The following is a 23,880-nucleotide window of genomic DNA, read 5'->3' as shown; positions in this document are numbered from 1 at the left end:
AAGGCGAATTTATCTCCATGGTCCAAGGTGAGGAACAGGTGAAGGGAATGAAAAACTGGCCGTTTCGTGCTTCTCCTGGCATAAGTACCTTAAGAAAGCAGGAGGAAATATACCCAGAAGACACACTTGGCCAACCCTGGCTCACACCAGAGGAGTCTGAGAGAAGGTCCGACACCCAGTGACATGAGGATGCCAGTGACACGAGGTCCCCCTATGAGAGACCCTCATCTTCAAGTGCAGAAACAGAGAGAGAATGAACAAGCCATCCACTGTGACCTCTGCCCTCTGACTTTTCCGGGATCGATGCCTCTAGAATTATTTGTCATTTGGAGGGAAAACTATAAAAAACAGTGGCAGTCAGCAGACCTTTCCCTTTGATGCCAGAAATAGATTTTACTTGGTTGGAATCATGAAAGTAACAGATTCACAAATTAATAAAATCAGTGCATACGTTATCATCTAAATCGAGTTTACTATCTATTCATTTTAAACACAACTGAATTTCAAAATATTCAAGATGGTTGATTAAAAAAAAAATCCAAATTCTGAGTGGGAAAGAGCCTACCATTTATACTGCTACATCTCCAGACCATCTGTACTACCTTGGTCTCAAAATGATCTGGACAAAGACAAGGAAGGATATGAAAAAATATTTTAAAAAATTAATTTAATTATACTTCTTAATGATATAAAGTGAAGCAACAGTTCCTACTTAGTACTGCAAAAAACCTAGAGAAAACCAAACTTGTTGCTTCTTTTACATGCAATTCCTAATCATCTCACATATTTTAAAATAAATAAAATTCCTCCAATAAATACATTCATGTCATTACTGTTGTTACACAAAAACAAAGCAGCCACCTTCTACAAATAGCCACTTTTTTACTGCAAGATAGCACTTTGCAATTCTTAACACAAAAATTTCTGGAAATAAACTAGACATTTGACCCCAAAGGCTTAAGTCACAACATTTCTCATCAGGATGATTAATCTTTACGAAAAGGCAGGAAAACAAGACAGGGCCGCCCACTTTGACATTTTCATTCTTTGACAAAAAAATCCCAATGTAGTTCATGAACTGGAACCACCATTTATAAAAAGTAGGTAATCCTGAGTGCATGTCGATTGTAAGATTAACCAGATCATTATCGTTCTCATTCTTTGCATTGAGAAAACTGTACTGACATTAAAAAGTGGTACTAGCATAGTTTTACTGAGAAATCTGATAAACCTTTGCCCAGGAACCAATCAACCTTAATAACAAGGTTACTTCATTTTTTCCTTTTCTGCTTAGTTGAAAAATATATAAACAACAAAGTGTAACACTAAGAAAACTCACTCCATTAATTTCTACCAGTGTCCCTTTTGCCCAGCCTTTCTGTATGCCGTGACTGGAGAGTGGGGAGGCCACAGTTTTCAGGTAGGACGAGAGTCCCGCAGCTGTTCTGAGCCAGCGGGGGTGTGCGCACGCGCGCATGCGCAGAGCAGCAAAGCCAAAGCATCCCTGAGGCCACACAGAAAGGGAGAGAGGCGGGAGCGGTGTGAAGAAGCAGGAAGAGGATTTCCGCAGCCTCAGGGACTTTTTTGCTCTGGCTGTATCTAAAGCGTTCACCTAAAACGAGTCAAACGTGAGGTGATTCTGAAAGATCTGGGTTTGCTGCCTTTCCCTCCTCATTTTCTTCCCTCACTTTTCCACAGCTCAGGTGAGGAGTGAACCAGCTCTAACCTGGAGGGAGTTTTGCTCTAGAGAAAAGAAAAGGGTATCATATTAGCCATTCAAGGTGAACCACGGGAAGGAAGGGAACCGTCCAGAGGTGGAGCGGGGGAAGCGGGGAAGCAGTGTGGGCGTGGGCGGCACGCAGAGCGAATGGGCACTGACAGCAGAAGAACACAGGTGAGGAAACAACCTGAAAACTGAGCTGGTAAAACCACCGACGTGTGCATTGAACTCGCTTACCTGTGTTATTTTTTCTATTCCCTGGAAGTTGTGCTTTTCAAAGTGTTCTGCGATATTTAGGAAGGTGTGACGTTCTAGGAAGCAGCAATTACTTAGGACTATCAAAAGGCGCTGTTCCTAAAAGCAAAACACAGTTTTAGAAAATCACATTTATAGTGCTAGAGAGAAGAGCTGATTAACACTGGCCAAGTTTAATTATAATCTCTGCTCTTTAACGTCAATATTCAATGCTTTGCTTCTCTTGGCTGCTTCTTTCCCAATATCATAACATAAAGAGAAACACAATAAAATCCTGCAACTTCACTATTTGCTTAGAGTTACATGCAATATACTAAAGAATCAAGTATTTCCTTTAAAACTTAACAGCTCGTATGGAAAAACAGATTGATAAAATCCCATTAACTAGGATCAGTTGGGAACTGGGATCAGTGTTTCTTATGAAAAGTGTTCTACTATATTGTTTACTGAATACTTTGTATACAAGAAAAGGCTACGGGAATAAATATTTTAAATAATTAATTACATTTAAAATGTAGAAACTATTATAAAATAGTTCATAAATTTTTTATAACTTGGAAGAGAATTATACTGCCATACATCTGTATGATGGGCTCCTTCAAACACCTTAGGCCATTAAGAATTGTTTGTGTTAGCGGAAGAAAACAAGGAACAATCTCCCTCTAATGGGCAGTGAGGGTCACTGAGGGTGGAGGACTCCAGCTTAGGCTGTGGTCAGTGTAGCCAACAGGAAAGGGTACAAGCGAGTTACTTCTACATTCTCCAGGGTTCTGTCCACCTAAAGTAATTTCTTACAAAAATTACCAGACACAAATGCTAATAAACACAGTATCCTTTCACAGTTCAAAACCACTTGGTAAATAAAATTCCAGGAACTGCCCTGATGCTGCTGGTGCGGTTCACCAGGGCGCCTGACCCATGCTCCCGCAGGCGGTGGCCTTTTCTGGAACAACTTTGACTAATCTAGAGCCTTGACTTAGATCCTTTGACTAAACCTTTGGCAAAAAAAACCCTTTCCATCACATACTCTGCATGCTCTTTCTGTGCATAACCAGAACAACTTATAGTAAAATAATTCGATATAGTAAATGTGGATATGTGAAAAAAAGATAACATCCTTGAATTTAATTGCCAAGCATATTTTATATCTCCCAATACTTTCATTTAGCTCAACAGTTTCCAAAAACTTTCTAGATTCTTTTATTTCAAATGTTCCCATCTTTATTTCTGGCAGAGTGTACAGCCTATTCACTACCTGCTTTTGGTCAGCAAATGTAAATAAAAGGCCTAGGGATTATTAAAGGATTGTCAAACAAGTGAATGGCCTTGAATTATCCTATAGATAGGAAATGGGGTATAAGACAGGGTAAATAGGGTTGTATTATGTATAATACTCCTCCACATTTCGTGAATAAACGGCCAGAAGGAAAACAGTGAATAAGCACTGGAAACCCGTCCAGGTGAGGTAGGGACGAGAATGCAGCATCCCCTCCAGTCCCTGGGCCTGGAATTACCATGACACAGTCCCTGCAAGGACAAGGAATAACGAAACGTGACATTTCATCAGCTGCCCTCAACACGCTGTTTGCCTCAAAAACCTCAGCTGGTTGCTCAGTTTTGAAAATCAATCCTTAATTACTTTTTCCTTCCAGAGTCAAGCCTCCTTATCTTGCAGACCTGAGCCTGCCACATCTCCGCCCTGTTAATTCTCTTTGTTTTTCCCATTGTAATTTGCACGGCTCTTGAAACACAGAAAAGCTATTTGAGTGATTTAAAGTCTGACTCCTACAAGCACACTGTTGCTCAAATCTAATCATTCAGACGCAGTAAAAGTGGAAAGAAAAACTGAACAGCGTAGACTCTCAACCCTGGATGACTAATCAGAAGCTTATTAACAGCTACGATGGAGACATGTATTTGAAAACAGCAGCTCCACCTATCAAACGCAGCACGTGCAGGTGACGAATACGGTCTCATGTTACTTCAGTGATTCCCCACAGCATCTCTATGACGCAGGCGTCACCACCACAGTTTTGTTCAGGAGAACACGGGGCCTGTGCCCGCTCAGCGATGTGCCCGAGGTCACACAGGATGTGATCCAGTGTCTTCTGACTCTGAATCTAGATATCCTTCTTACCATAGCTGCTTCCCTTCTGGATAACAGAACAAGACCCTGAGAAGATCGCACCAAATCTAATGAGATAGCTTTCAATGGAGAATACAGAGGAATTGAATTTGGTCACAAAAAAACCCTGGAGAGTAAGGCGGGAGAGAGGAGGTCCTGCAACCTGCAGAGACACACATGAGGGGCCTGGGGGTCGTTAAGAATAGTCTCAGTGCGAGTCAGCAGAGAGCTGCAGCGTCACGGGTCACAGGGAGCCCAGGGCTGACTCCTGTGCTCCACCCACTGGAAGAGGCACAAGAGCAGGACCACCCCAAGTGCAGGGACGCAGCACACCAGGAGGGAGTGCCTGAGGATTCAGAGTGCCAGCAAGGGGAAGACTCCAGCAGTCTCTGTTCATTAGGGAGGCCCTCTCCTGCAGCCCTGTCTCCAAAGGACTCCCCTAGCCCGCTGCATTTCCGTCCTCCACAAGCCCCTCAGCCCTTGAGGCTGCCAAGCATTCCTTGGTTTAAATGTGATCCATCCCTCTCAGGAGTGCTGTGCTGCTCTATCCGGATTTCCTTCTATCTCTCTGATGAACCCTTTTCAGGGCAAACTGAGGCCCTCTGCTACTGGTGAGCCCATAAATACTGGCACCCTCAACATTATTTTTATATATTTGGCCCTTCTCTCCTCCAATGAGGGTGGGGTTCCCCAGCTTCCCTCACCTTCTCTCGGCGCCCTGTTGGAGGAGCACAGAGTGCCTTGGCGGCTCAGACTGGACCAGCTGGCTGCTTTCCCTACAGGCTTTCCCCCAAGTGGGGACCCCGACCTCCCAGGCACTGATGACGCTCTTTAGGTTACAGCTGGAAAACACTGAAGGATCAACCATGTCGCTCAACAGCATAAACCAGCCCCGCCCTGAGGCAATGTTTTAAACCCTCCTGTCAAGTCCATACCCAGGCCCCTCACTGCCAACACACCGGGGCAGGACATCTCTCCCTGCTCTTGCTTGTGAGGACTCAGGGCCGTCCCCTGCGTGTCGTCCCCTAATGCTCTGCACCAATCACCCTGCACTTCACACTTCTTTCTTTGGAACGCCAGCTGACCTCGCTTTGGGACGGCTCGGGATGGCTGCCACCACTCCTGGGGTGACTCCACCTGCAATTCTGGCTCAACAGAAGAACCGGCATTTTCTTTTTTGTTCAGCCAGAATTCTTAGTGTTCTTATCTACTCCCAGGCCTTACATATTACTTATGTACTGCTGATTCACAAATCTGTATCTATATTTTTTTCTCCTGGGATCTAAACAAGGACATTCAATCACCCACTGGATATCTCTACCTGTATGTCACCCATTCAACAACAAAAACAAAAAAGGGTTCTCTTGAACCTGTTTTTTCCCTGAATTCTCTATCTCAGTGAATGGTATCATTCTCTACCTAGTCATCCAAGGAATTGAATCTAGAATAATTTTTTAAATTACTTGGATCAAACCATATTTCTTCTAATATACCAAATTCCTTCTTTAGGTATTCATACTTCAATACATAGCAGAAAATTTGGGTCAAACCGTTTTCCCGTGAGACAGACACACACAACACACACACACACACACACACACACACACACACACACACCCTTCAAACTCATCACAAACCAGGGAGGGTTATTTATTATTATTTTTTTGAGATGGCGTCTCACTCTGTCACCCAGGCTGTAGTACCGTGGAGCCATCTTGGCTCAGTGCAAGCTCCTCCTCTTGGGCTGAAGCGATTCTCCTGCCTCGGCCTCCTGAGTAGCTGGGATTACAGGCGCCTGACACCACACCAAACTAATTTTTGTACTTTTAGTAGAGACGAGGTTTTGCCATGTTGGCCAGGCTGGTCTCGAATTCCTGCCCTTAAGTGATCCACCTGCCTCGGCCTCCTACAGTGCTGGGCTTATAGGCGTGACCACCATGCCTGGCCAGAAAGGGTTATTTTATTTATGACAGCTAGAGTTTGAGTTTCAACAGATGAATTTATACACATGATAATATATGTTTGTGAATCTTCTTGAATACATGTATACATTTTAAAAAGTATGTGTGTATATATACATATGTATATAAGCAGTGCATGCATATACCTGTTTGTGTGTAAGTGTGTGTGTGTGTGTAGAGTTGAGGCTGTGCTCAAATTAAAGGCTATGAGGGAACTTACAGAAATAAAACAGAGAAAAGCAGAACTTCTCTGGCTGAAGAGGCAAGAGCTGTGAGGGGGAGGCACCCATGTCCTCTGCCCCCTCCCCAATCCATCATGGCAACTCTCAAGCACCAGGAACTACAAGGCACCCATTTAACACCCGGAAACCACACAGACGCAGACAGTATGTGGAATGCCTGAAATGGCAACTTCAGCTGAAAATGTGAAGTGTGAAATTCACGTAAATTACCCTTTCCTGAACATTTCACATAACAGAGCTCCAAAGCACAGCACAATGTCCTGCACCGCATGCTACAGCATCGAGGCAGGAACAAAGTAATGAGATTTGTGAAACTGTTGTCACACAGTTTAAAACGGTTACTTTCTAGTTGTCGTCTGACTTACAGAGGTCAAGCTGAAGTCCTCATGGATACTTCCAAACAAATCGGGGGAAGAAACATCCACAGAGAGACTGAACATAGAAGCAAGTAGAAACAGTTACAAATAAACCACCCAAATTCAAAAACGCAATGAACTACACGCAAATTTAAAACTGCAGTGAACTATATGGAAAACATTTGGTGAAAGTCACATAACTTTTTTTTTTTTTTTTTTTTTTTTTGAGATGAAGTCTTGCTCTTGTCCTCCAGGCTGGAGTGCAATGGCGCGTTCTCAGCTCACTGCAACCTCCTCCTCCCAGGTTCAACCGATTCTTCTGCCTCAGCCTCCTGAGCAGCTGGGATTACAGGCATGCCTGGCTAATTTTTGTATTTCTAGTAGAGACAGGTTTTCACCATGTTGGCCAGGCTGGTCTCAAACTCCTGGCCTCGTGATCTGCCCGCCTTGGCCTCCCAAAGTGCTGGAATTACAGGCGTGAGCCACCGCGTCTGGCCAGAAACTTTTAATAAGTGTTTTAGACTTAACAGTTAACAGCTCAAAGAAGGTACTATGGATAATCTGTGAACACGGGCAACGTGAAATTTAATCCATAATATTAGGGATCTGACTGACAGCAAATTCCTGGTGAAATAATGAGCTAAAAATATGAAATCAAATAAAAGAAAACCTAGAAGAATTAAAAACTTATGGGGTCTCTAGGGAGGTGATAGTTTTATATACTGAGAAGCAAAAGCCAAAACCAGTAAACAGACAAACATGGATAAATTCCCAAATTGTCAACTGAAGATGTAAGAAGCATTTATTTCAGTATTATCTGTGTCAGAGCATAAAGTACACAGAAGTTACACATGCCAAGTATAATTCAGAAAGAACAGATTTCTTAAAAAAAAACACACACACACACAGCACTTTACAATGCTGTCCTATACAACAGCATCATGAAAGAATTACTACATGGATTTGTAAACATCAAGAGTTAACACGTGTCCACTGGAGCTCCAATAACTAAGCTTGACCCAGACATAATTCTACCAACATGCTTAGTCTCTAACAAGAGTAATGGTGCCTTCCCCTAACACCAGACTCGTAAAAATAATCAACTAGGAGTTATATATTTACATTTAATACTTTGTTTATAAAACCTGTTCATTGGATAATAAGCTAATCATGTCTTCAATTTGCTTGATACATCTCTAATAAGGCAAAGATGAGTTGAAAAGATAAACTACAGAAAGAATATAGGTCAAATATTTAAAAAAAAATTACTTTAATATGAATAATCTTTCTTTCTTACTAGAAGTCTTAGGATATAAGACCAAGTATAAAATTTGAGCCTGTATTTTTAATTCTCCTAAATGCACTAATGAGATTAGTTTAATTTTTACTTACTGTGTAGTATCTATATCTGCATCAGGCTTGGTGCTCAACTGTTCCAGACAGTATATAAAAACCTAAGTGAAAAAATAAGTTTCAGAACTCTCAGAGGAATGAACTCCTAGATATTAATCTATTTGGACATTAAAGACAACTTTACATGAAGTAGAATTATAGATCCCATTAGTGGTGTGGTGTTGTGTGCGTGCATATGTGTATATACTGTATATGCCCCATTAATGATGAAATATATATCCCATCCATATCTATCACGTAAGTAATGGAAGATTAGAAGTGCCTATGTTTTGATCAATTATTAAGCTTGTGAAGATATTTTCGGAAAAAGACTTTCCCTCATTCACTCACCCACATTCTCAACTTTCTGTGCCTGCAAAGCACTGGCTCCAAGAACAATACTTTACACCCCAGACAGGACATGAGCAACTAATTATCACTTAATTTACATTGTGCTCTAACAGAATATATGTGAGGTACCAAGAGAAGACAAAAAAAGGGGAGCATAACATAAATGAAACATTTGGGTATCGCTAAAACAAGTTGGAATTAATCTTACGTTAAACTTTGTTACCCACTTACCCTAAACTATTATGTCCACAGACAAGATGAAAAAAGAATACATATTTAGTGAACATCGTCTGCAGATTATGAATAGGAGAAGGGTTGACTGATACTTAGTATTATTTGAGGCTTTGGGCATTACTGCTTTCAATTATTACCTGCATTATATTAATGCTCAGTTGGCAAACCTCCTCCTGTGTTTTAGGTTGTTGGAAGACCTGCAAGGAAGAATTTTGATTAAACTTTCTGGACTTTGCTAAGAAAACAAGGCTTGTTGTGTATGAAGTTAGATATAAACAGTTAAAACGTGGAACACTGCTTCAGGAGTGGTGTCCTTCCTCTAAAAGAAGGACACGCGTGCAGAGTGGGCCTCCTGGGTGGGTTTCCTCACTGTAGTGACTCGGGCTGGAGACGACAATGCAGTCCTGGGCTGATGGTCAAGAGCCAGGCCCATCAATCGCTGTCCACAAAGTGCTGTCACTGTAACTGCTCTACCTACAATACCTGCACTCACACTTTAACCTGCATCAGCCTGTCTTGGAATCAGACATCAGCACACCTACGTAGTTAAACTAAATGGAACAAGCGAGCAAAGAGGGAGAAAAGATCTTGCAATACGATGAGTCAGAACTTTACAACTGTGATTCCCGAGGGCTCCTGGGAAACCGTGGAGTCCAAGCGGAGCTGGAATACTTACACTGGCCTCTCCCGGCTTACATTCCAGGACCCCCTTCAGCGACTGCAGAGAGCACACGATGCACTGTTCAAACTGACATGGCTGAAGGGAAAACAGCATATCATAAAATTCAAAAACAAGCACTGGCTATGAAAACATATTTAACACAAGTGAATATGGCCCCAAGGTCCACATTTTCCAGATTAATGGAATGGAACAGAAACACAATGTGAAAAGTAAACTCCTAGTCATTGAGTTTTAGGTATGGCATATGTTTTGTACTTCGTATTTTAGAATGAATCAATCTTGAGACTCCAAAGTATATCTCATTCAATTAAAATAAAACTCAGATTCGACTAAAAATTTTCTTCAAAATTCTACCCTTCTAAGAGGGCAGTACACGATGAGGAGCAGATACAGGGGTTTATATACTGAATGCGGATTCTGAGGTATGTTCTGGGACGAGCTCAGTCTCCCAGATCTTCCACATCTCTGGAACTGTTCAACAAAATTTAATGTTAATAATAATGACCTAGAGGATGTAGAGGATCTTTATATCAGATAGACTGTAAACAGTCATTTTCTAGCTACATTAAGTCAGAAAATGAAACTTGAAAATATGCCCAACCAATGGCATCTCAAGATAAGCTAGAATGAATCTTAGATCCTAAGGGTGTTTGTTTCCACTTTGTGCCAGGAACTACTCTAGGTAAGGAAGATACAGGAGTAAGAAAGACAGAATTCTCATTATGTGTACATTTCAGGCAGGAGACACGACTATGAAAGTCAAAGTTGACAAAATGGTTTAAAAAAGTATAGAAATAACATAATTTAAAATAATAAGTGTCATGAATAAAAGAAGTAGAACTTGGCCAGGCGTGGTGGCTCACGCCTGTAATCCCAGCATTTTGGGAGGCGAGGCAGGCGAATCACAAGGTCAAGAGATCAAGACCATCCTGGCCAACAGGTGAAACCCCCATCTCTACTAAAAATACAAACATTAGCTGGGTGTGGTGGCGGGCGCCTGTAGTCCCAGCTACTCAGGAGGCTGAGGCAGGAGAATCGCCTGAACCCAGGAGGCGGAGGCTGCAGTGAACTGAGATTGCGCCACTGCACTCCAGCTTGGGTGACAGAGTGAGACCATCTCAAAAAAAAAGAAAAGAAAAGAAGTAGAACTCAGAGACTCAGAGAACAATCATGATGGGGGATCTGCTTTAAATAGGATGGTCATAGAAGGCCCCCAAGACTGTGAAAACATTGACGCTGAGACGGGAAGAGCAAGGGGAACCAGCCCTTTGGGGGAACAGGGAAGGAGAGGAGCAAGTTCTCAGAGGAGGACAGTGTACACAGCCTGCAGAGTGGGCAAGAAACCACCGGCAAAGCAGGACCGCAGGAAGGTTGTGTGTCACAACCACCGAACCTGAGCACAGGTCTCGAGAGATGGGTGGGGCTGGGTTTCATCCGGAGCGAGACACGGAAGGCACAAGGCTCAACCAAGCAGCTGTGTGCAAAGCACTGGGAGTGAGAACCTCTCTTCAACACATGCATTAATTTTTAAAAGAGTTTGGGAAGAAAACTGAAGAGAAGAAAGGAAATGACATCTACATACATCTTTTAAAAGACAAGTTTATTTTCTTATGGAAAGGAATCCAGACTTCATGAAAGCTAAAACAATGTGCCTCAGCTTTAATGTCATGTTATGACTGCACTTGGAAACCACCAGAGGGCATTATAAAGAATACTTAAAAGTGAAAGTACAAAAACAGTAATAAAATAAGAAGTAGAGGATGAAATACCAACTGCACAGAAAGCATTTAAAGAGGTAAAATGTTTGTTAGGTTACTGACCTTACTCATCTAACCTGCCCACCTCAGAAGGTAACTTAAGATGTTATAATGATAAATATTGCTATAATATTGACAATCAAATCTGAGATTCAACCACAGGCCATTACATGTTGATGTTTGGCCAGGTGTGGTGGCTCACACCTGTAATCCCAGCACTTTGGGAGGCTGAGATGGGTGGATTGCTTGAGGTCAGAAGTTCAAGACCAGCCTGGCCAACATGATGAAGCCCCCTCTTACTAAAAATACAAAAAATTAGCTGGGTGTGGTGGTACGTGCCTGTGGTCCTAGGTACTCAGGAGGCTGAGGCAGGAGAATTGCTTGAACCAGGGAGGTGGATGTTGCAGTGAGCCGAGATCATGCCACTGCACTCCAGCCTGGGCAACAGAGCGAGACTCCGGCTCAAAAAAATTAAAAATTAAAAAAAAAGTATGTTGATGTTCATGTGTGGTTGTTTAGATATCTTCTATTATAATTTGGACTCAACTTTCTTATTAATTTTATTTTTATACCCATACTAATATAATAAGTAGAAACAGAATACTAGAAAGTTCAATGAGTGCTTTCGGTTGAACTGGGAGTAGGTGATATCACCTACACGTTCACTATTTCTGTTTTCTCAAAAGAAAGAGGTAGTCCTATCTCTGCGTATTGTCAGTGAGTCATCCAATTTAGACGACGGTCAAAAGTTATCACAAATCATTCCAGTTGTTCTGAAAGAAGAAAATTCTCAGAATCTCAGAATTATCCAAATTGAAAAAAGGCAGAAACCATTTTCAACATGAGAAGAAAACAGGATGCTTTCGAGTGAGCTGTTTCAGAGCTCTGAAGCTCTGTTCAGAGAGTGCCTCAGCCGAGGGACAGTCATAGTGAGGCAGTGCTTGACCCTGGTGTACTTAATGGGATAAGCAGCATTTTCCTATCCCAGGCACAAGGAAAGAAAAAAAGTTTTCCTGTCTCAAACAAATAGGACTGGCACTATGGAAATCTTAAGAAAATATACATTTTCTTAGATTGGTATGTGATAAGAGGTTAGGGTTATACAACTTAAGTCACTGTTCAAAGTCTAAGAATTTTATATACAAGCCGGGTTAAAATACTAATACTCCAAGCTGGAATCTAGACTTGTGCTCTAAGCATTGATTCACCTTTTCTCTTAAGAGGTCCATGCAGAATAGCTAAAACAGACTCAGTGTTATCAGGTCTGTCGTGGTAGGACACTTCTTCAAGGACCTCTGGCTAGACCATGTCTTGGCTGACTCTGGACGTGCTATTTCCTAGGGCTCACTCATTCGCAAGGTGCACTGGGGGTCAGTTCTTTCGTCCCTGCAGATAGTTATGTGGCTTGTGTGAGAGATCAAATGTGAAATTAGTTATTTTATGGTTGCAGTTGCACTAGGATAAAGTTTAAAAATCAACTACAAAGAAGCTTCTACAGTAACTATTTCAGAGCATCTTCACAGAAGCTGATGTACTACAACCAGGCAAACGAGGTCCCGAGGTCCAGGGAAGCACACACTAGCGGACCACATGCACTGCCCTGAAGAAGGACCTGAAGCCAATCTCTGTTTTATGGCTCAGAGTTACTGAATTTATGGCAGATTTTAAGAATGAGGCATAGGACCTTGACAGCAGACTCTGCTTTCTCAAACTGAACACACAATCTTTTTCCATTTGTGCATAACTGACTTGAGGCAGGTGTGTCTAACCTGCCTGCACCTGTTTCCTCTTGGGCAAGTGATTCAGTGGACAGTGGTCCAATGATCCCTTTTGGCCTGTTTTCAAGCTTGCTATGATAATTAGGATAGGTTTATATAAAAGAGCTCTGAAAATAGTAAACTGAATGTATTATTATCACAGTAGCCCCAGTGATCACAAGTATTAATTTAACAAATAAAAATCCTTTATGTTTGTCCAGAGCTTTGCAGTTTACCAGGTGCTTTGGTCCACAGGACATCACCGTATCCCAGCCCACAGCACTGTGAAGACGGGCTCTGCTCCTTGTTTACAAACTGAGACTCTAGGGTCAGACAGACCACATGGCTTCTTTAGGATTGAACTAGGTTCGATTCCAAATCAAGTGCAATAAATTTCCTCTTCATACCAGTGCTGCCCAATAGGTGTAGAATGTGAGCCACAAACATAAGCCATGTAAGAAATTTTAGATTTTCCAGTAATTACATTTTTAAAAGCTTTTAAAAAATAAACTCATAAAGTCAATTTTCATATAATCTATTTAATGTAACCTATCCAAATATTACTATTTCCCACGTAGTCAATATAAAAAGTGGAGATGGTTTACATTCTGTCTTTTTGTGCAGGTGGTGCAGGTCCATACCTTTCTCTAGAGATTTAGTGTGAGGGAGAATTAACTACAGACTAGTTGCTCTTTAAATACAAATAATTGTGACAAGTAGAAACCCAACCGATTAAAATTTTCTTTCTTTTATATTTTGAGATGGAAGTTTTGCTCTTGTCACCCAGGCTGGAGTACAAGGGTACAGTCTCGGCTCACTGCAACCTCCGCCTCCCGGGTTCAAGTGATTCTCCTGCCTTAGCCTCCCGAGTAGCTGGGACTACAGGCATGTACCACCATGCCTGGCTAATTTTTGTATTTTTAGTAGAGACAGGGTTTCACCATGTTGGTCAGGCTGGTCTCGAACTCCTGACCTCAGGTGATCCACCTGCCTGAGCTTCCCAAAGTGCTGGGATTAGGCATGAGCCACAGAGCCTGGCCTAATTAAAATATTTTTATAAAATATAAAGCATTTAAAATAGAATGATAATTGACTTATTAGAAATAATAAACTTCCCTAACTCATTTTAAGCATGATTTAATTTGCAAAAAATTGTTAGTAAGCATTGCTTTTCTAAATCACCTTGTCATATATAAAGTAAGGTACAATGATATGTTCATATTAACTTAAGATAGGACCTTGAACTTTGGAGGAATAGAATAAGTCAAAAATTCCCCAGCCCCCAGAAGACGGTTCATGAGAAGTACAGTCGGCCCTTCATGCCCCAGGTTCTGCATCTGTGAATTTCACCAGTGGTGGAACTGACTGGATAGGGAGTCCAAGGATATTGAAAGCCAACTTCTAGGGGCTTGAGAATCCTCAGATCTTGGTATCATGAAGGGGTCTGGAACCAGCCTGTGCTGAGGATACCAAGGGACGACTATACAGAAATTCAAGGGAATTTAAAAATACTATGCAGGATCATTGTTTCTTGACAACCTGACTCATCACTGGTTTGTAAATCTGGGCAAGAGTCAAGACCATTTCATTCTAGTTTCCTTATCTGAGGCAGAAACTGCTAGTTGCCTCCTAGAATTGCTATTTCTTCTTCTTCTTTTCTTCTTTTCTCCTTCTCGACACAGAGTCTCGCTCTGTCACCAGGCTGGAGTGCAGTGGCATGATCTCCGCTCACTGTAACCTCCACGTCCTGGGTTCAAGCGATTCTCCTGCCTCAGCCTCCCGAGTAGCTAAGACTGTGGGCGTGCGCCACCATGCCCAGCAAAATTTTCTATTTTTAGTAGAGACGGGGTTTCAGCATGTTGGCCAGGATGGTCTCGATCTCTTGACCTCATGATCTGCCTGCCTCGGCCTCCCAAAGTGCTGGAATTACAAGTGTGAGCCACCACACCTGACCTATCCTTTTTTCTTAATAAGGTAAGACAGAAAACAGGAGCAGCCACGTGCTCTCCCAGCCTCTGCTGCTGACAGGGACAGGCATGGAATGTGTTCCGACCAATTAAATGGAGAGGCGTTGCGAGCTACGGCTCCTGGGAGGGGACTGGACTTCCTTCCTGACAGCAGCCAGGCCATGAGTGGCCACGAGGCCAGCCTGAGCAGGAGGCAGTGTGAAGGGTCATGGGGAAGGACAGAGGCAGCCCCGGACACTGACTGCATGACCACGCTGCCAGGCTGCTGTGAAGGACAGAAGTCCCTCCCTGGTGAAAGCCACTGGGATGTTTCGGCCGCTGCCTGGCCATCGTCAAGGGCACAGGTACCCACAGGACCGCGAGGAGCACCCGTGAGACAAGTGTGAAAACCCGTGAAATCATGAAGATGACTTTCAAACCTAAAAGTCCCAGCTGAAAAGAAGAAGATTCTAGAAACAGGTGACAGTTGGCTGCCTGGCCTGAGAATGTATCTGCAGTGGTCTGTGGTGGTTGTTTTTGTTTGTTTGGTTTGTTTTGGCTTTGGAGCCAGCAGCATCATCTCTTCTATCCTGCTTTTCTGAAAAGCTCAAGTTGCTAAGTAATTCAGAATTAAGCATACTCTGTTTTTAAAAAAGTAATTCAAACAAAAATAGTAAGTTATACAGGATGAAAAAGGTCAACTTTAAAAGAAACCCCACTGTTTTCATTAACTTTTTAATATTTACGGTTAGTGTTAAGCAAAAATGTCTCTGAGAAGAAAAACTTTAAGAAGCTTATATTTATTTCTATTTAGAGCTGCAACATATGGAGCACATGCTCCCTGTTAATATGATAAACCATTTATTCTAAATACACACTAATGACTAATAACTGAAAAGAATTTAAACTTACTAGAGAAGTCAGTCCTTCATTATCAACAATCCAGTCTTCTTTTTCAGCTAATCTCTTTATTTCTATATGAAAAGAAGCACACAAATACGTTTTATTAGAATAATCTCAGTACATTTTATACAGATTAAAAATTTATACAGGTTATGGTTTTTAATTGTTTTATATAATAGGTTTGTAAAAACTTGATGAAAGTAGACAAAGAATATAATTTTGGTAGACTTGAGGATTTAAGTACTTATTGTTCACTGGATTATTCTAATAAGATATTAACGTAAATAAAAGTTTGTACTGCATAGCCCAATTTGGGGAATTCTAGGTTAGATTTAATGACAACTTGAGACAATGATTTACTACTTATTCAGGATTCTTCACAACACTAGACATGTACAAAATAAGTCATACAGTACTTTTTTTCCTAAACTTTCTGATGAATAATTTGGATGTTTTTTGAATCCTACACATTCTTGACAGGGGCAATATGATTCTCAGTTGGCTAAGGGAATGCCACCTGCTCAAACCTTCAGCGTTGGGCAGGCTCAGGTTCCTAGGTGAGGAGGAGGGAATAAACTAAGAGGGGAACATCCAGCTTCTCACCTGGGTTCCATTCCCTTCCCGTTTACACAGTATCACCCACCAATTTTGCAGGGGTGTAAGCTTCCTACCTAAAAAGCCTGGTAGTAGACAGTAATGGCCTGTGCCATTTTAGCAATATTCTTGACTATTTTTGAAAATATTTAATAACCAAAAGGTTGCTTTGTAAAGAAAACCTTTATGTTTTTTATGATTTTAAGGTAGAAAAGCCTGAAAAATTTAAAAAGTATAAAGAAAACAAGACTCATCTATAATTTCTAGAATCCAGAGAACCAATACTAACAGGGTTTCCTTTGACTGGACATTGATTTCTACAAATTAAAATATTAAAATATACATCCATATATTTTCAAAACTTATATCAGACTTTATGTACATTTTAGACCCTATGTTTTCTACTTAACATTTATCATCAGGATGCTGTTATATCTTTAAACGTTTTCAAGTGTATCCATCTTGGTTTCCGCACGCTCTTAATTCTCAACTAAACTGATTTGAAAACACATCACAAAAAGAAAAACACCCAATTCAGCAGCTAGAAATAAGATGAATTAATATATTCAAATTTCCAGGAGAGTAATTTTCCCTAGTTTTCAAGGATTTGGAAACCGAAAGGAGGTGGCACATGCAGGTAACTGTTGTACAGTAAACATCACCAATTTATCTAAACACACCTTCCGCCGTGTGCTGCAACGTGACCATGACACAACGTACTCGGAGATCCAAAATGAGATCCTGGATGGTTTGTAACAGGTCATTAGGAATTTCAAGGGCAGTCAACGATTCATGAGTAAGTCTGCGAACAAACACATCCAAACAAAAGTGAGCAGAGTGGGATTGCAAAGCAATTCCTAGCATCACGTTCACTGTATAATCATGCCTCATGGAGCTTACAAGCTACAGCATGAGGCTGAAAACAGAAACAGACCACAGCAGGGACTGCACTATAAGAATAATCCTGAGTTAAACAACAGAGAAGATGCATAAACAGAAGAACATTCTCGTCCAACATAAAAACCAGGAACAGTGAGGAACTTAGCTGTCAGATGACGAACAGGAAACAGTGGAGGCAAAAGGACACAGAGAAGGAAAAGAAGAATTTCTTCTTTACTGAACGTATTAAAAATATTCCATACTGAGTATTTGCTTTCCAAAAAGTTAAAAAAGAAAAAGTTCCCCTTTCTCTGAGAATGTGTCCGTATTCACCTTACGGTCTGGATGGCGTGAGCGAGCCACTGTCCGGAGAGCTCGCACTTCACCTCCCAGCCTCCGTACTGCTTGGCTTCCCCATCCCGGATGCTGAGGGGCAGCAGGGCTCCACGGGCCAGCTTCACCAGCGAGTGCATGACTTCCTGAATCATTTTCTAGAAAACCAGGAACAAGCATAACTGCATTCTAATGTAATTAATTGGGTTACATTAACTAAAAGATGCTTCCTGGGCAATAACGGATGTCTTGAATACAAAGTGAGAAAGGAAAAACCCTAACCTTTGAAGAAGCCGACACAGTTATTATCCCTTACTCACCTTAAAATCATTTTGTCTTTGCCTCACATTCTTTGATCTTTCAATCTGACCTGACTTCTCAGCAGTCTTAAAAATTAAAAAACAAAATAAAACGCATTAGAAATAATTTATAAGAATAAGAAAAGCTTTAGCACTTGTACATAAAAAGAACATTAAATATGGTTATAACTTGATTAAAAGAAATGCTTAAGACATAATCTATGTTTCTGATTAAAGAACGATTAATTAGAAAACCTTTCTTATCCCAATGAGAAGTTATTTATCTTTCTAAAACCTTTAAGTACAATTCCCATAAATTAATCTAAGAGTTAAGTTGAAACTACCAATTTTATAGGTGAATTTCATCTACCATTTTCATCAACAATGTCGTATGGTTAAACCATCAAGTATCATAGCCATGATAACACTGTCAACATCATTTCTCATTAGCTAGTAAAGAAACCAAAGGAAGCCTAAACTCTGAAATCTGTCATTTTATTTTTAAATACTATAAACTACGGCTCTTCCTTCAGAGATTTTCAGTGTAATTTAGGATAAAATACATTCTATCATTCTAGAATTAATTTTTGTTGGCTTACTGATATAACTCATGTTTTTTTCCAATGTCTCTTTCTCCTTAATCTATGGAAAACTACTTTATATGGACTAAAAGAGAAACCTGTTCAACTGGATTTCAGTGAACTTTTTATTCACAAATTTTCTAACTAAATATTATTATATAAAATACCCTAGAAGGATAAGCCTAGGAAGCTTTCTAAATAAAGAAGCATTAATACAATTACACAATGTAAAATAAAATTCTGACACTTCACTGACATAATGCAAAAGTTAATCTTTAAGGTTAAAACGCTCATCCATTATTGGTTAATGCACAACGAGTCAAGAGACCTTTGAAGTCAAGAACACTTGCTTTATAAATTATCATGATATTGACTTTAAGTTAATTTTAAAATGCAAGCAATGTTATGTGCATTGTATATATATTTATTTCTGTATAAGCTATAAAAACTGCATGTACGGTTAGTTTATATAATGAACATCTCGATGTAAGTAAAATATGGGTTAGGACTGTTGGGCGTTTTCAACAGAACTATCAGACACACCTGACAAAAAACTGGGCAGCACAGACACAGGCAAACATCCTTCAAACTCTAGTTTCCATTTTTAAATTTTATATTAAACTATGCAGCTTTTATCATTTTTTTCTTTGTAGAAATACATTTTTGTCTTGAAAGAATTAAAGGTATGTATAAAAACTAAACCTGCAATTCATCTCAATAATCATTCAGAAAGCTAACTCCTGAGTTCATTGGTCAATAACACAATTCTTTGTACCCCAGGGCTTAACTTATACATTGATTTTTCTTTATTTTTAAGACAAATCAGAAGGAGCTGAGGTGCTTTAAGCAGGGGAGTGCTGTGAGGCCCACATTAAGAAGAAGGAATGAAGGGCCAGTGTGGAGCATGACCAGCCAGCAGGAGGTTGCGGTGGCCCAGGTGAGCAGAGCCACGCTGAGAGCGCAGCAGGTGGGCCCTGGTGGCTGAGACAGGCTGCCTGAGGGAGAACCTCCTGCCCTGGGTGCTGCAGTGAGGAAGGAGGTGTGCCCAGAGGGACTCCCACCCAACGTGCACCTGCCGGGCTAACACCAGTGGCTCTGAACGTCTGTTCAGCTGGTTTCTGTATGCCCAGTGTGACGACCGGAGTCAGAACATGGCGGGTGGTACAGGGTGTGGACACAGAGCGAATGAACGCCCTGCTCGCTGAGGGGACACCTGGCTTCTCTTCTGCACGTTGCAGCTTCTTAGGTCTTAGGCGTGGGTGCTTTTTATCTTTTCTGTCTAGACTGTCTAGTTTGTTCCCATGGCTTCAAATATCATTTCTACCGAATGCCTTCCAAACGCCTGTCTCCAGCCCAAATATCTCCTGTGTGACCCAGATGTGAATACTGAGTAACTCCCAGGAATCTCAGTCGACCACATTACCAATGGAAATCTGAAGCTTCCTCCAAGCATGCTCTTCCTTAGGTCTTTCTGGCTTGGCAAACGGCACTCCTGCTCACTCAAGCCCACTGGGAGCAATGTCAGAATCTGTGCTCTCCTCTCCCTCATCTGACCACCACTTCCCAAAAGCAACCAAACCTACCAACTCCTCTCCACCTCCACTGACAAAACCTTCATCAAAACCACCACTGTTTCCTGCCCGGATGACCTCAGTGGTTTCCCCCACATTTGTCCCCACCAATTCACTGTGAACACACAACCAAAGTGGGTTTTTTAAAACTGGAAAGCTGGTCTGTTCTCCGCCCCATGGCCTGGGATGAAGCCGCCGCCAGCTAGGCCCGTCCCTGCCAGCCCTCCCGCTGCTCAGGATGCTTCTGTCCGTCGGGGCTTCCTTCCTTTTCTGATATGCTGAGCTGCCCTCCTGGTGCTGCAGGCATCCTTCTCGCTGCCTGGGACCTGCTGCCCTGCCGTCCTCTGTGTGGTTGTGTCCTTCTCTTGTGCCACATGTCAGTTTCAATATCACCTCCAGGGATATTGCCTTCCCTGACCTCCATTCCATTGCTGATATTCTGTCTTACAACCCTATTTGTTTCTTTTATAACTGTTACCAGAATTTTTAAAATAATAATTTAAAAAAATTATTTGGGTTCTGTCGCTAGAAGAGGAAAGGTCATGCTTATTTTGGTGACTGTTTTATTCATATTGTAGATACGTATGTGTGTAAATGTATGTGTATGTCTACATATTGAGTGTACATGCATGCATTTACACACGTGTTATATTACGTTTACATACGTGTTATATTACGTTTACATACATGTAAACATGTGTACATGACGCGTTGTCTGTTGTGTGTGTGCATGCATGTGTGTGCATGTGTATATAATGTGTGGATGCATGCATGCATGTATGTCTCAGTACCTGGTCCCTGGTGAATAAATGATTGCCTAGGGTTAAGGTTCTCCAAGACCTACTTGAATACACTTAAGAAAGTGTAAATGCCCCGAATACACTGGGTCTCCACATGAGAGTGGCCCTGGGAGGCAGATGTGCCAGGAGTGACCCTATGACACGCTCCTGAAAAACCTAACACGCCCAGTTCTTCTCCCGGAGGTGAAGATGTTGGGAAATTGGATGAGCAGAGACTGGAGAGCTTTGTGTGGAGGTCGGGGGTTAGGAGGACTGCTTTGCTTGTTGAATTCAGACACTGCTGTGGAGCCCAGCACCTGCTGGAATGTCAGGAGCTAAATCTTTGTCAAGGACCTTGTGAAGATTAATTTTGTGTCATCTTGGCTGGACCACAGGGTGCTAGACATTTGGTGACACATTACTCTGGGTGTGTCTGTGAGTTGTTTCTGGATAGATTAACACGCACATCAATGCACTGTGCACAGCAGAACCTCTCCTGGATGTGGGTGGGCCTCACTCAATCAGTTGAAGGCCTGAACAGCACAAAAGAGCTGATCCTCCCACGAGTCAGAGGCACTCCTCCTGTCTGACTGCCTTCAAGCTGAGACACTGGGCTTTACGTGCCTTCACAGCTGAACTGAAACATGCGCTCTCCTTAGGTCTTGAGCCAGCTGGCATTCAAACTGGAACTGACAGCATTGGCCATCCAGCTGGGCAGTGCATCCTGCAGACCCTTGGGGCTTGTCAGTCTTTGTAATGACATGTGCCAACCCCTTACAATAGACCTCTTCGCGTATGTGTGTGTGTGAGTGCAGGTACAGCATACGCACCCTATTGGTTCTGTGGCCCTGGGGCCCCTGACTCACGCGGACCGGCTCCACGGTGCTGCGGAGGGAGGCACAGGCCAGTATAAAACTGCGAGTGTCTGTCAAAGGGCATTTCCTCTGCTTGTATCCTCCACAGCACCTGATACCAAACTTTGTACATAGTAAGACTGTGCAATGGGAAGATTATTTCATAGTCATTTGTTCTATTACACACTTTTAAATCAAAGAAAAGAGTGAAAATCTGTTGTTAAAAAATATATAAAAATTAAGGCTAAATTTTGCCACAACAATTGTGCCCAACAAACAAGTGTTCATGATGAAATCTACTGGACAGTAATTCTGTAAAATTCAAGGACTTGTCTCCAAATATATGAAAAGTGGGGGGGGGGCTAGTTGTGTGGCAGACCCCTTTCAGTTGTTACTTACTGTTTTAATTTAATAAAGAGTTGAATATCTCCAACACAATGGATTATGTAAAGTTTGCCCTATTTTTAAAAGAAAATCTAATTTTGGAATATGTAGGCATTTTAATTTGCATATTATTGAGTTATGTAACTTTTTAAAATGTTGACTCTTAATATTTAACAATTATTTGGCTGTTTTTAAAGATTTTTATCTAAAAATACACTATATTTAAAATATATCTAAAGGTGAGATCTTAACCTACTATTAACCATTTCGTTAACTAGAAACCTTAACTCTTTCCTGCACACACAGACCAAAACTACTTTGTGGTGAGAGCAACGGATGGATTTCACTGTTTTGATTCACATTTGTTACTTCACATGGCCTTCACTGGCTTGAAGAACTGACTATTTTTTAAACTGTTGGAAACTTCATCTGAATTTTTAACGGATGGGCTCTTAATACAACACGATAATTTTATCACAAGAAAAATAAGAAAATTCAAGTAAATTGTGTTTAAAAACTATCATGCTTTCTTGTGTGAGATTAAATAGCTCTCAAAAGCCCCAGAACTCTTCCCAGAATTTAACCCAGCATCTGGGTTTCACTTGTAGACTGGCAAGGGGAGCAAGTGTCCCCAGCTCCTCTGCTCTTTCCTCCAGCTCTTCAGAAGAGAGCACACGGTTTCAGACATGCCCACATCTGCAGAGCACATTACGTGTAATTAATAATTACTGCTATACGCTTTACGTTTATAAACATAGGTAGAAATATTATAGGCATATCCAATTCAGCACAACCAACCAAGAGTCATTTTTTCATGTCAACATTAATGTTGTGCATGAGTCCTGAAGCAGATAATTTATTTTTCATCTACAACCAAATATTTCATTCATATGTTAGCTATATAATTAGGTATCATCTGTAAGAAAGCAAAACATACTCCCTTTTCACTAAAATATCCTAGATCAAAAATTCTTAGGAATCTTATGACTCAAAAAAACTGCAGGGAAGGCAACTACTGTCCATGTGTGGTGGGCCACCTGCAGGAACTGAAGCGAACGAGGGAAAAACACTGCTGGAAATAAACACTAGGGTTTAAAATCCATGTCCTAAAAGACTGATCCTTTTTTTTTGGTTTTTTTTTTTTTTTTGAGACGGAGTCTCGCTCTGTCGCCCAGGCTGGAGCGCAGTGGCGCGATCTCAGCTCACTGCAAGCTCCGCCTCCCGGGTTTAGGCCATTCTCCTGCCTCAGCCTCCCGAGTAGCTGGGACTACAGGCGCCCGCCACCTCGCCCGGCTAGTTTTTTGTATTTTTAGTAGAGACGGGGTTTCACCGTGTTAGCCAGGATGGTTTCAATCTCCTGATCTTGTGATCTGCCCACCTCGGCCTCCCAAAGTGTTGGGATTACAGGCGTGAGTCACAGCGCCCAGCCCTAAAAGACTAATTCTTTAGATGAGTTGATTCATCTTGACATTATTCAATTCTACTCCAGCAGTTCATCAGTCTACTATTTTCTAATGTTACAAAATTCTGTTCACTGAACACCTATTGTGTGCCAGGCCGATGAGATCTCAAATAGTGGAAATACTGGAAAAAATTTTATTCCAAATAATAAGAGCAAACTCTTACTTATCTGCCAGACATTATTATAAGCACTTCACTTATGCTAACTCACTGAATTCTCAAACCAGCCCTATGGAAGTAGGTGCAGAGAAGTAATTTGCCTAAGGTGATAGACATTGGATGCTTCCATTATGCTCCTAGTGTTCTATGCGAAAACCTATGAATGCCATCTGTCCAAAGGCATGACAGGGAAGCATCTAATCTTTCCTGCCCATATGAGCAATTTGGTTTAGGAACAGAGCAGACAAGGAGAGGAAGCCGGTGCCTGCGGTGCCACTACTGCCACTGTGCAGATGGCAAGGGAC

General features: G+C 41.5%; 1 protein-coding gene across 9 annotated transcripts in view; it reads right to left on the bottom strand.

The window, feature by feature from the left end:
* The window catches only part of LOC105464801 (exocyst complex component 2), a 204,567-nt gene that overhangs the window by 55,606 nt on the left and 125,081 nt on the right, over positions 1–23,880 (bottom strand). For 7 of the 9 annotated variants that reach the window (XM_071097736.1, XM_071097744.1, XM_071097738.1 and 4 more), the window contains exons 14-22: positions 17,808–17,873; positions 17,488–17,645; positions 16,956–17,077; positions 15,691–15,752; positions 9,313–9,393; positions 8,774–8,833; positions 8,052–8,113; positions 6,669–6,735; positions 1,958–2,074 (exon numbers count right to left, since the gene is read on the bottom strand). In XM_071097736.1, the coding sequence (XP_070953837.1) occupies positions 1,958–2,074; positions 6,669–6,735; positions 8,052–8,113; positions 8,774–8,833; positions 9,313–9,393; positions 15,691–15,752; positions 16,956–17,077; positions 17,488–17,645; positions 17,808–17,873 (795 nt within the window). The remainder of the gene's footprint in view (positions 1–1,957; positions 2,075–6,668; positions 6,736–8,051; positions 8,114–8,773; positions 8,834–9,312; positions 9,394–15,690; positions 15,753–16,955; positions 17,078–17,487; positions 17,646–17,807; positions 17,874–23,880) is intronic. The other 2 variants (XM_071097742.1, XM_071097743.1) reach the window with 2 other exon arrangements.

This window comes from Macaca nemestrina, chromosome 5, assembly GCF_043159975.1.
Source record: "Macaca nemestrina isolate mMacNem1 chromosome 5, mMacNem.hap1, whole genome shotgun sequence".
NCBI lineage: Eukaryota > Metazoa > Chordata > Mammalia > Primates > Cercopithecidae > Macaca > Macaca nemestrina.
Note: the sequence above shows the minus strand (reverse complement) of the source record. Positions and strands in the feature narration are given on the sequence as shown.